The sequence below is a fragment of the Tamandua tetradactyla genome, chromosome 5 (genome assembly GCF_023851605.1).
Source record: "Tamandua tetradactyla isolate mTamTet1 chromosome 5, mTamTet1.pri, whole genome shotgun sequence".
Lineage (NCBI taxonomy): Eukaryota > Metazoa > Chordata > Mammalia > Pilosa > Myrmecophagidae > Tamandua > Tamandua tetradactyla.
In genome coordinates, this window is record NC_135331.1 from 52,139,363 (window position 1) to 52,152,764 (window position 13,402).

Genomic DNA, 13,402 nt, shown 5'->3' on the forward strand with positions numbered 1-13,402 from the left:
GTGCTCTGTACAGCACACGGAGCCAGGCTCTCCTCAACAGTCAGTAAACCTTTAAGACCCTATGGCTCAGCCAGCTAAGCATGAGCTAACTCCATGTATGGGTATGAAATGTCCGTTCTTGTGAGAAAGGATGGATAGCTCTCTATCTCCAGACACTAAGCTGAGTGCTGGGAGAAGGTTCTCCATAGCCAAAAAGATAAAGGAATGATTTAAAAAAAAGATCCGAGAAGAAATTTCCAATCTACTAAGAGACAAGAATACAAACGAGAACCTCTACAAGCTTCTGAAATTAAAGAAGTAAATAAATAACTGATGTTAAATAAATCACAAACAGCTGTCTGAAGTGAAATTTGTGCCCAGGTCTAGACCTACTTTTTTAATAATGTTTACAACAATGCCTCAGAAAAAACAGTCTCTGCATGTTCCACTGCCCAGCCTCCATCCCCATCCTTGTCTCTTAAAAAAGACAGGATTTGAGAGGGGTGCACGGGTAGTTCAGTTGCAGAATTCTCGCCTGCCATGCAGAAGTCCCGGGTCGGATTCCTAATCCATGCACTTCCCCAAAAACAAACAAGCAAGAAAAACAAACAAACAACTACAACAAACAGAAATTCAACAAATGGTGCTGTGATAACGGGATACTCACATGGAGAAATAATGAAATGTGGCACCGCCATGCAATACAAAAAAAAAAAAAAAGAAAGAAAAGATTTGATAGCAATAGCAGTTAGGTTGAGCCACATGATATTGCCAATATTCAATCATTTTTGACTTATAAAAATGGCAATTTACTTTGGTTAAACCTAGTATTTATGAATTAGCCTAGAACGTGTTACTGTTTAAGTCAAAGTGGTGAGTTTGCATGTTAAGGAATCTTTTTCTTTTTCTTTTTTTTACATTATAAAAACATTTTAACACATTTCAAAGAAATTTGGAAAATATAGAACAAACTTACTATAATTCTACCTATAGCACAATTATTATTTTGTGCATTCACTTTCACTGTTTTATAAGCACATTTGAAATATTTGTAATTGTTAATAATGATTAGGTATTTAATTGCATCTTATGACAATTAAAACCTGGCCTGATTCTTCATCTAGAGTAAGGGGACTCTGCACTGGATTATCTCCAAGGTTTCTTTTGACTTTATCATTTTGTATCTATGGCCTGATTAATCTGAGTATATTTTATTTGATCAAAACACCTTTTTCTGCATATTTATTTCTTAAGTCTTTGTCACTTATCATTCATACAGTATAACTCTCTGCATACAACTTTCAAAGTTCTAGAGAACATTTCACATGAAAAAAAGGTTTATTGGGAGTAACCATATTTTGCATGAGGGCTAATTTTAAAAAATTAAAATGTTGATTGACAAAACTTATTTTATTCAAAGCAAAATATTTTAATCAAGGCCTTTGGTATAAAACATATATTCTTGCATGGGCAATGGTGGCGTGGTGGCAGAGTTCTTACCTGCCATGCCGGAGACCTGGGTTCGATTCCCGGTGCTTACCCATGGGGCAAAAAAAACAACATAGATTCTTAAGTATAGATGACCTATATTGAAAGAAGAAGGCCAATTTTTTTTTAATTTTTTGGTCACTAAAATGTTAGAATCTGGGCCGATCTGAGTAGTAACTCATCACTCAGTTTGTGTTATTCTTTTAGATTTACAAATTGGTCCACACACCTTACCTCTCATCAAGTGTTGAAAGATTCCTCAGGATCAATATCACCTTCACTTTACAGATGGGGAAATGGATATCAGAGAAGGAGAAATGACTTGTCTAAGGTCACATGATGTGATAGTAACAGATCTGGGCAGATGTGCCTCCGTTCACCCTTCATTACAGTGTTCAGAGAGGGCAGCTGTGTGCTCAGAGTACAGGGATGGATAGGGAATGAGGGCAGGAGCTGCTGCAGCCCCTGGGTGCTGGAGAGGCATCACTAAGTTGAAGAATAATTATTATTTCAATCCTGAAAGAAACCCAGGAGTGTTTAACAAAGTCTTTCAATAGTCTAGACAGTTTTTCTCAAAAGGCTCAGACTTGCTGACAAGGCAAGGAGGTGAACCTCTGTATTTTTATCAAATTCCCCAGATCATTTTGATTCATACAGACATATGTGTGTCATAGTGACTGTCTGTTTGCACACGTACAAAAGCAAGTAAATCAAGAGGTAAATTATAGCATAAGCCATTTAAATTAGCCAAAGGAGCAAAAGAAGAAATGTGCCAGGATGTTTATACCCACTGAAATGGCTTACTAGGGAATGGTATAAAGCAGTAGTTCTCAAACTTAAGTGTGCATCAGCATTGCCTCCAGAGGGCTTGTTCAAACACAGACTGCTAGGTCCCAGCCTTATAATTTGCATTTCTAACAAGTTTCCAGGTAATGCTGCTGCCGGGGCAGAGACCGCACGTGGAAAGAACCAGTGATGTAGACGAGAGCAGTCATTCTAAACTCTGGCTACGTGCCAGAATCATCTAGAAGGTTTTCTTTTGATTTGTTTTTAATCAATGCCTGGGCCTCATCCCCAGAGATTCCGATATGATAGCACTTGGGTGGGGCCCAGGCTCTCCAGGGGTTCCTAATGTGCAGTCAGGATTTAAAATCCTGAAATTAAGGCTTCCTGGAGAAGTGGGAATGGGGTCTGGTTAGTGGCAGTAGCATTAAGTCTAAACTTGCCAGATTGAGTCACTTTTGTCTGCCTCCCAGAGGCAGGTGAATATGCACTGCGCTACTATCTTTCTGATGGCTTTTTCCCCCAATCCAAGTCGATGCCTTAACCAGGATAATACAACAAATAAAGCAACTGCATCTTGGCGCCGGTTATTTTTTTTTTTCTTTCAACAATGCTGCCCTCTAGTGTCTGCATATTAGAATCGTGTAAAAATTCAACTCGACTATTACTGTGGTTATTTCGTTAGATCGCTAAACAACTCAAGGTATTTTCCTCTTACATTTAATGTTTCTTTTTTAAAAAGAAAAATAGAGCACCAATTGGTGACAACACGTATTTCTCCCTACTTCCTGCACTGCAGCAGTGGCATAATTCCTAGAGTTCTTTCACCCTTCCACCAAGCCCTTGCCTTCATTGTCAGAAGCCAAAAAAAAATCTATGAGCAAGAAATTAACCACAATTGAAAGACATGGGCATCGGGGTGCCTTGCATTAGCACTCCTGCTCTTGAAAGTATTATTTCTCATCTTTTCCTCTCCTCACACCCACCTCCTTTTCACTTGATTCATAGTTTGAGAATAGAATTCATCAAACGGGAGCCCCCACAGCTTCCCATGTTGAGTTCTACAAACCTACCGTGTCTTCCCACTCATGACCTTATCTCTATGAATTCTCTCTCCCTCTTCCTCCTCCATTCCTCTCTCCCATTTCATCAATAAGCGCCTTTTCCCATCACTTCCAATGGCATATAGGCTTATTCTTACATCTACCATTTTTAAGATAAAGCTCTCCTTCAACCTCAAATAACCCTCCAGCTAATGCCCTATTTCTCTCCTCCATATACTTCCAAACTTGTTGAAAGATCCATCCACACAGATTGTCTCTAATGACTCCCCCTTGTCTCCCCCATGCCCACCCATCTTTCCATCTGCTCCAGTCTGGCCTTGGTCCCATCACACGCAGATACTATAACTGTTCTTTTCATGGTCTGCAATCACCTCCCTGTTATGTGGCCAAATCCAGCGGACTATGTTTGGCACCCTCCTGACTTGAATGCTCAGCAGTGCCCCCTGTGGGCCACAACCCCCCATTGCACCCTGTGCTCTTGATTCTGAGCCACCCCTCACCTCTGGCTCCCTTCCTGTCCCTCTGGTTGCCCTGACACAGAGTCCTCTCTCCAACCCTTGGGCTTGCTCTCAGAACCTCCTCTCTTTTCTCACTACAGCCACACTTATCTCATCCACTTCCTTGATACACTCAGTAAACTGGTAACTTATAAATAAACCATCCCCAGACCAAATCATGCACTGATCTATCATCTATTCCTTTGTATCTACTTTTCCCCAATAGTATCTTACAGAATCTCCATGTTTTGTATGTCCAAGATGGAACCCTTGATGTTCCTCTCCAAATCTGTTCCTCCCTCAGGCTCCCTCATCTCTGTAAATCACCAGATACCTACAAGATAGTTTTATTTCCTCCCTTTACCTTACTTGTCACATTCAGTTCATCTGCAGGTGCTGTGGATTCTACCTCCAAAATATATTATGTATCCATCCACTTCTGTGACTACCACCATTCTCTTCCATCCACACCTCCTGCCAGGAATACTGAAATCCCTTCCTAAAGATCATCCTGCTTCCTCCAGGCCACTCCTCCCCACTGATTCTCCACAGCATAGCCAGGGAGATTGTTCTGAAATGTAAACTACATTTTATCATTCCCATAAGTTAATGACTTCCCATTGAACTCTGAATAACATACAAATAATATGGCTTGCCTTCTGCCAACGTCATCCTCTACTCATCCTCCTTCTTTACTAGTCTCCCATCACAATTGTTTCCTTTCAATTCCTGGAACTCGCTGTGGTCTGTCCTGCCTCAGGGTCTTTGAATATACTGTTTCATCCTCCTGTTCTGCTTTTCCCCATGGAAGTCTCCTTTTTATTTGATGTCTATTCTTTATGCCTAAGCATTTCTCCTCAGGGACACCTTCCTTGACCTAACTAAATAGGTCATTCCCATCTTGCCCTATCTCAGCCCCCTATTTGTTTTCTTCATAGCACTTCATATTTTGGAATGACTTGCTGGTTTCTCCATTTTCCTTACTCAGCTCTCAGTTCCCAAAGTCCAGGAGCTTTGTGTTTGTGTTAGTCACAGCCATTTACCCAACACATGCCCAATGCCTAACATTCATTAGGCTTTTATTACATGCATGTTGAATAAGTGAATGAATGTACAGGAAGAGTCACACCTCCGTTCCATCTTAACTGCTCCTGTCAAGGCCTTCATTGACTTCAGTGTGGCCCAGCCACTGGCCATTGTTCCATGTTCTCCTGACTTCACTGCAGAATAAATGCAGCAGAGAGTCTCGTGTTCCATTTACTCTGTTAACCTCTTTGGTATTTACCTGCATGTTTGATTCACCACAGTATCTGCCAGCACCCAGTACAGGAGACACTTAATAAATACTGTTGATGAATGAATGCCCCTGCACTGAGCAAAGCAGGATGGGGAAGGAAAGGGAACTGGTGCAATGATGGAGAGAGATGTCTAAGAAGAGAGAAAAATCTCTGGGGGCAGAGATTTACAGAACGGTTTTCAGCTTCCAGAAATATTTATTGTAAGCACTCATTTCCATTTGTACAAATAAAAGAAAAGAAATACCGTTTTTTCTATCCCATTTGTTTTATAAAGGGAGAGTGAGCCGCAGTTTTAGTTGCTAAGTAATCCGATACTTGGGAATCTTTGTCCAAGAAAGAAAAATATTTTGCTTATAAATCAAATTCTACATCAGACAGTGGTGACTAAAATCACTCCCATCTTCCAAAGGAACCAAAGTCAATTTAAAATGACTTACATAAGCCAAACAGAGCAAGAACACTGAGACCCTAACCCTGACTGCCTTGTTCCAAATCGTGTCCCCATCAGTTTAGATAGTGGTTGTCCATGAGAAATAGAAATAACACATCTACCTCCACCCTACTTTGAGACAAAGTATTTGATTCTTATGGAGGACGTTTTAATCTACTGTATTAGTGGGGCCTGGAGAGGAAGCCCAAGGCTGCCACCCCTTGTAAATGTCAAATAACTTGGAACCCTGGATGTGTGGCTGACCTGCTGTGCAGAAGAAAAGCAACCCTGTCTGTGAATTTTCACTCAATTGAACTTGAGGCTTTCCATGCTCTCTAGTTCTGTATCACACTGGGCGGGTGCCAAGAGAATTAGCTCAACTGCACTCCCCTGGGGAAGGGATTCATTTTCCTGTTTGGGAAACGTGATGTCAGGCTGAAAGAGGCCACTGAGCAAACTGGGTGGGACTGCCTGCGAGCAGGCCCTGGTGAAATCAATGACATGGGTGTCTTAGAACAAAGTTTGGTTCAAGGCAGTCAAGGACAGGGTGTGCCATTGTGGGCTCTGAGGCACTGTGGCTCCGGCTATTTATTCAGCATTTAATATGTTTTCTTTCTGCTAAACACATTGTTGTTGAGTCATCTCTCCTAAAGAGACACCCTGTGTAGGCTCAGCTCTGCAAATCCTACATACAAAGACAGGTCTTCTACCCTCAGTGACCTTACATTCAACAAAGTCAAAACAAATGTTTTCTCTCACTCCTCACCTTAATGACAAAGCACCCCAGATTCTGAAAGAAGTTAACTCCGTATTCTTTTATCAGGTCAGGAACCATGGAGCAGTAAAAGCAAAGGAGGGCCTTAAAGTGGTCATTCTGGCTTTAATATCATGCAGCACTACGGCTGTGACCTGAAAATGGGATGTCAGTGTACCTAAAAGTACTATCAACCTCCAAACCATCAATATTTCATATTACACTATTGTGTCATCAACAATTTCAAAGTAATGATATTGATCAAACTGCTAATGCCATTAAACTTCTAAGCTTTGGGAGATTAAAAAAAAAGCATGACTTTGAAATATTGAGAAACTCATGAAATGTTATCTGTTTGGCCTTCCATAGAAATTGTGCGAGCCATGACATACGTGATAAACCAAGGAATGGCAATGTACTGGGGCACCTCGCGGTGGAGCGCTATGGAGATCATGGTAATTTAATTTCTGTTTTTAAATGGCCATGGAGCACCTCATTATTATTTTTCAGTTACCATTTACAAACTGCAAGACCTTCTGCAAAGTTTTCTCACTATCACTATGGCACTGGAGTTCTGTGATCACTTCCATTCCAGTACAGACGAATATTGGGACTGATTTCATCGGTGTAGAAAACATCAGGGACCACTCAAGTCTCTAGTAGGAATCGTGTTTTATCGTGTTCTTTGTTGCAAGAGGGGAAAGTGAATTTCACAGCTAATGAAATTTATGAACAGCGTATTCTAGTTTTCTTTTAAAAATCAGATTAAGTAATAGCCACACTGTTCAAACCATGGTAATTACAGTTCTTTTTTATATGTTAGTCTAAGTGTTGTTACTCTATGAACTTGAAAGTAGTCAAATTACATTCTCTTCACCACAGCCCATAATTCACACTCTGACGTCTTTGCTCTGGACTTCACACAAGTCCAAACCCTTCCCAGGAATAATAAGGATTCCCTCTGTTTGGTGATGTTTGTAGTGAAATTATGATCAGAACTTTGCTAATTATTTGCATCCTATCAGTTTCTTCGTTTGTACTGATTTCACTAAAATGAAATTTTCACATGCATACAAATCACAGTGAAGCCTTGCTTCTCATCAGTATAAATTCCATTACAATCTTATTTCTCCCTAGGAAGCCTATTCTGTAGCAAGACAGTTCAACATGATCCCGCCAGTGTGTGAACAAGCCGAGTACCATCTTTTCCAGAGAGAGAAGGTGGAGGTTCAATTGCCAGAGCTCTACCATAAAATAGGTAACCTTTGAAAACAAATTTATCAATTGTTTTTGACAATAGAATTATCTGTGATTTCAAAAAGCGTATTGCTGAGACACTTTCCTAAATGTTCATAATTATTGGAAAGATTGTAAGACCTGTGCCTTCCAGAGACTGTAGAAGAATCAAACGTGCCTGTGTTAAGTCCACAGGGTGTCAATGACAAAAGCCAATCAGAACTGTAAGTTGTGACTGCCATATGAACTGTAGTCAGTAGGTGCTTAATAAATGCACAGAACATGAAGGAAAGAGTGAATGAATAAACTCATTTTTCACAGGGTGCTACTTGCAGCCAAAGCAACTTTGAGTGGACTGTGACTGCCTTTCCATCAACATATTCACTTATAACTGTCTAGTGTATTCATCTATCTATTGGCCTATCTATCAATCAATAAACCTATCTATCTGTATGTATACTAGCTCCTACTCTGTGTCCACACTGACTGAGACATGGGGAACTCAAAAGTGACTGATATGTTTGTATAAGTAGAAGTCATGATTTCAGAGAGAGGGGGAAAAACACATATACACAAAAATGTTGGACATCAGAAAAGCATGAATAAGCCACACTTTTAGGTGTATTGATCAGAATTGATCCTGAGATGACTTTATTCCTGAGAAGTAGAGGTTCACAGGAGCAGAAAAATGCTGAGTAAGGGGGTAAAAGGTTAAAATTTAACAATAGTCTTTATTGCCATCATTTATTGCGTATTTATATGTACAAGGCAGCATGTTCCTATTATGTACCAGGTACTATTTTGGGCACTGAGTGAACAAGTAAAGCAGTGGGTTTTTGTCAAAGTAGAATAGTTCATTTCTGAGAGTAAAAAGAAACAAGTGAATGTAGATATCAGAAAATCATGGATAAGCCACATTTTCAGGCTTCCTTAAATGGCTTGCTTCCAAGAACTGATAGTGCACATTTAATCAGTTTATAGGAGTGAAAGACAATTTGTTAATCCCTAAACTTTAATGGAAAGATGCATTGACTCATTTATCTGATATCTTTTCAGCATAACTAACCAAGTCCTATTTAAACATCTTTATGCTTTTGATCCTAGTTTATGTAAGCAACTTTTAAAATTTTTTTTTCCCTTTTCTATAGGGGTTGGAGCAATGACATGGTCTCCACTTGCCTGTGGAATCATCTCAGGGAAATATGGAAATGGAGTGCCTGAAAGTTCCAGGGCGTCGCTAAAGGTATTTTCTGAAACCTCCAGAAAAGTGGCTTTTCATCATTCAAAATGTCTGAGGATGGGGGTGCAAGGGTGGTTCAGTGGTAGAGAATTCTCGCCTGCCATGTGGGAGAACCAGGTTCAAGTCCCAGCCCAGGCATTTCCTAAAAAAAAAAAAAAAAAAAAAATCAATGGTACTTCAATAATGGGATCGTCACATGGAAAAATAATGAGATATGACTTCCACCATACAGCATACAAAAAAAAAATCTGGTGATGGGTTGGGGAGGGCAGGAGACTGACTGGACAGCTCCACAACAGCCTTTGGCTTCCTGGCTCAGGCAGAGGGCGGACTTGGCCAGGCTGGCTTCCCCTGGCAGGCTCCCCTCAACTCTGGAATTCTCTGCTCATGGCTAGACACAAGAAAGCCCTTTATAATCTGCATGGAAAATTCCCCTCCTCTAGGGACTGGGGAAAAAGTGTCCAATGGCCTGGTTGGACTCACAAGCTCAAATCCCTATAAAGTGATTTCTTCTTATGTTAAAGAAGGTACTTAACTCCTCTTTTGAAACTGATGAAATTTTAAATCCCTTTTCTATATAAGAGCATCTAATTTTACTTTTCTTGAGAAAACAAAATTTAAACCTTAGAGGTTTAATCTGTATGGGGCAAATGGTTGTAGCTGACTGCAGTTTGAGGTTGCAGACATTTTTTCTTGTATGTAGGGTTGAGGCGGTGAGGGAGGGTCTCAGGAGGCAGATTCACAGCAAAGCCTCTGCCCCCCCTGAGCGCTTTAACTGAAATTTTTAGGGATTAATTCTGGCTGCGAAGTCTTATAGCTTAAATTCTGTGCTAAGGTAAAAAGACAGTCAAGATCTTTGACATAAAATCACTTCCATTTGGGACATCTTGATGATTAATTTATCGGGAAGAACTCCAAACATCTGTCCTTATTAATAACGTCTGTGTCTACAAACTTGGGAGAATGTGTAGCAACATTAGAACCACAAACTACTCTATAATGTCAAGGGAGAGGGAATACAGGCATTTTTTAAATTCAGACAAGCCTAAGGCCCCAAAAGAGAAAGCATAAATCTAAAGCAGCCTCTTGCCTCCATCTACGCTGAGTCCGCGGGAGAAGGGCTGGAGCACCAGCCCATTGACTAGTGTGGCTGTCACCGCTAGGTGCTTCCTTCCCCCAGTTAGAGCTACTCAAGACTCTAGTCCTTCCCTGAATTTTCTGTCTGTAGCAGTTGAGCTATTAGTTTGTTCTCTAAAATAATGCAATATAAATATCTCCTAAAGCATGTTGCCGCAGTTCTCTTTTTCATTTTAATATTTATCACAAAATTAATTATCCCAGATAATTATGAATAAAGTCTTGTTCCTGAAAATTGATAATTGTTCAGAACCAAGTCTAAACCCATCAGGAAAGAAAAACTTAAAGCAACTAAGGGAAGAACATATAAAAGAAAGAAGGTAAGAAAGGAGATGCTTTAGTTTGCTAAAGCTGCTGGAATGCAATACACCAGAAATGGATTGGCTTTTATAAAGGGGATTTATTTTATTACAACTCTACAGTTCTTTGGAGGAAAGGCAGCTAGCTAACTTTTATCTGGGTTCCTCTGTCACATGGGAAGGCCTATGGCAATGTCTGTTGGTCTTCTCTCCTGGCTTCTGGTTTCAAGTGGCTTTCCCAGGGACATTTCCTCTCTGCATCTCCATATATCTGGGTCAGTGTCGACTCTAAGCAATTTTCCTCTCTTCTGACTTCTCCTTTTAAGTCTCCAGCTGATTAAATTAAACATCATTCATTGTGGAAGGCACTTCCTTTAGCCAATAGCAGATATAATCAGTCGTAGATGAAATTCACGTGCAAATGATTTAAGTCCACAGCAATAGAACAACTGGGTACGGTCATTTGGCCAAGTTGACAGCCTGAACCTAACTATCAAAGGAGTGAAGAAGGAAGGGTGGAGGAGGAGGAGCATTGAGAATTGCAATTTTACTGAGCACCTCTTATGTGACAAACATCTCCTTTTGTCCTCATTAAAAAAAAAAAAAGGATACAGATGGTTTTTAGTTATAGTTAAAAATGTTGCCCTATATTCTTTCAGAGACTTTCCGAAAAATTCAGTGTATTCCATATATGCCAAGTATTTGTTCTCAAAATATCCCTATAAGAGGGTAGACCTTTTCCAGATGTAGAAATTGAAGCACAAAAAGGTCAGATAATAAATCCAGAACGTTAAACTCATAAGAGATGAAGTAGATATTAGAACCCAGGCCTTCTGACTTTTGTTGTAATTATCTCCCCAAAGGACATCTTTGTTTCCCTTTAAACCAAGATTGTTAAAGGAAGACGAAGTAGCCACACTTTATTTGGCATGGATGATTGGCTGACCTCCAGCACCATTTGGGAAAAGCTTGCAAGCATCTGAAAAACATTCACAAATGTGCTAACAAAAAGAGAAAGAAAAAAAAAGGGAAATACAAAATATCTGAAGGGGGTAAACTCAAAGGCAGTTTAGAAAATATTCAATTGCTGACTTTTATAAAGTCAACTTGATATCTAGTGAAACATCCTCAACAATAAACATGAAGAGCTTTTAACAGGTGAAAGGCAACTGATCTTAAAGCACACTTCTTTAGAGCTTTGCAGACTCTGAAGGTTTCCTAAATTATCAACAAGAGTGCTTTCCAGAGTAATATATACGCTTAGGAAAGCTACTTGAGAAGAGTAAAGCAAAAACAGTGAAAGCCAATATCAGGGCAACCTTAGGAGTGAATGAGGATGCTAACAATAAAACAAATTTTTAAAACACAGATAGCTAGACAAATAGACAAATAAGCTGGCAACTTTCACCTCCTCCCCAAAATAAAATATGTAAATGTTGGCATTTCACATTGGCTGTTCCGAGTTATAACAATAAAATAAAGATGCTAATATCTTGTGTCTGTTGTGAATATTGAAGTTTAATTGAAGGATAAATGAATGCTTTGCCCAAAATACCCATCTAGGGCTATTTTAGAAAGTAGTACTACTCAGGGAGTTCTCTGCAAGGCTTCACCTGGCCATACCCTCTTACAATGACGTCTAAATCTGTCATCAGCTCTGACTTCACTGCTGAGCTGCACACAATTATGTCTTCATACCTATTAGACAGTTCCAACAAGATGTCCCATGAGCATCAGTCATACCTAAAGGAATCTCTCCTTACCACCCAGAACCTGCCCTTCCAAGTTAACAGAGCCACCACCCATCCATCTAGTCATCCGGTTCGAAGCCTAAGCACCATGTCAGACTGTCTCCTCTCCTTCCACACTCCTGTCCAACTAGGCACCAAATCCTCCAGTTTATATCCTCTCTCTACGGTCTATCCCCTGTACAACTCTTGTTCAGATCTTCATTGTTTTTTGCCTGGTTTACTACATAGCTTCCCTTCTATACTCTAACTTCTTCTCCTTTTCTCTATAACCCCAACACTGTAACCCAATTATCTTTCTAAAACATTCATCTGACCATATCACAACCCTGTTTGGAATCCTTTAATGACTTCCCAATCATTGCTTGCATGACAAAGCCCTAACTACACAGCAACACGTTCAGGAAATCCTCTTGCAATCTTAGAATCTGAATTGAGCCCACTTTTTCATTCTTGTCTCATACTACTTCATTTTCTACCCAGATGCACGATGCTCTTTCCCAGAAATGCCCTTCTTCTCATCTTGTGGAACTCCTCCTCATCCTTAAAGACAGAATTTAATTTTCTTCACCTCTGTGGAGCCAATCCTAACTTTATAAAACTGAGTTACTTGCACCTCCTTTCTAATACTATAAACACTCCTTATGGAATCTTAGAGTTCTCTGGTTACATGTGACAGAAACTCAATTCAGACCAGTTCAAAGAAGAGGAAATCTACTGGCTCACATATCGGCTGGCCTCAAGGATCACTTTATCCATGGACTTGAACACTAGCAGGACTCTCCATCTCTCCCTCTGATTCTTTCTGCATGTGGGCATCAATTTCTTCTACTGCAAATGGGCTTTCTCCATGAGACCAGGAGCAGGAAGGCTGGTTGTTTCAGGCTTACATCTTTAAAGCCATATAACTTGGGAGAAAAGAGATATTTTCCTTCCCAGTCCAGAGAAGACTGACCAAGCTTGGGTCCTGTGCCAACCTGTTAGACCAGTAAGAGTGGCAAAAGATTGAGGTACTGTGAACAGCTCAGGTCAAAAGACCCACCTAATGTACTAAGATGAAAATGTACTAAGAAATGATGATCATACATCTATGTGATGATATTAAGAATCACTGATTGCATATGTAGAATGGAATGATTTCTAAATGTTGTGTTAGTTAATTTAAAAAAAAAAAAAAAAAAAGACCCACCTATTTTGTTGGGGTCTTTTCCAGAAGGAGGCAGTATAAACATGGTTTCTGAGGAAATCAGAGTGGGGCATCCCAACTACAAAACACTTCTCAAGTTACTAGATAATGATTCAGGAACACCTGTAGGACAGAAACAGAAACTTACTCATCTAGTTTGTCACAGACCCTGGCATATAATAAATGTTCTGTTAATGTTTGTTGAGTGACTGCAATGAGCCATACAGAAGATCAACAAAGTCTAATCAGGAGACTGGGTGGGT

At 40.0% G+C, this 13,402-nt stretch overlaps 1 protein-coding gene across 2 annotated transcripts in view; it reads left to right on the top strand.

Moving 5' to 3' along the window:
* Nucleotides 1-13,402, top strand: part of KCNAB1 (potassium voltage-gated channel subfamily A regulatory beta subunit 1) — a 443,831-nt gene that overhangs the window by 411,743 nt on the left and 18,686 nt on the right. For both annotated transcript variants that reach the window (XM_077160853.1, XM_077160854.1), the window contains exons 9-11: nucleotides 6,663-6,748; nucleotides 7,431-7,551; nucleotides 8,678-8,772. In XM_077160853.1, coding sequence (XP_077016968.1) covers nucleotides 6,663-6,748; nucleotides 7,431-7,551; nucleotides 8,678-8,772 — 302 coding nt within the window. The remainder of the gene's footprint in view (nucleotides 1-6,662; nucleotides 6,749-7,430; nucleotides 7,552-8,677; nucleotides 8,773-13,402) is intronic.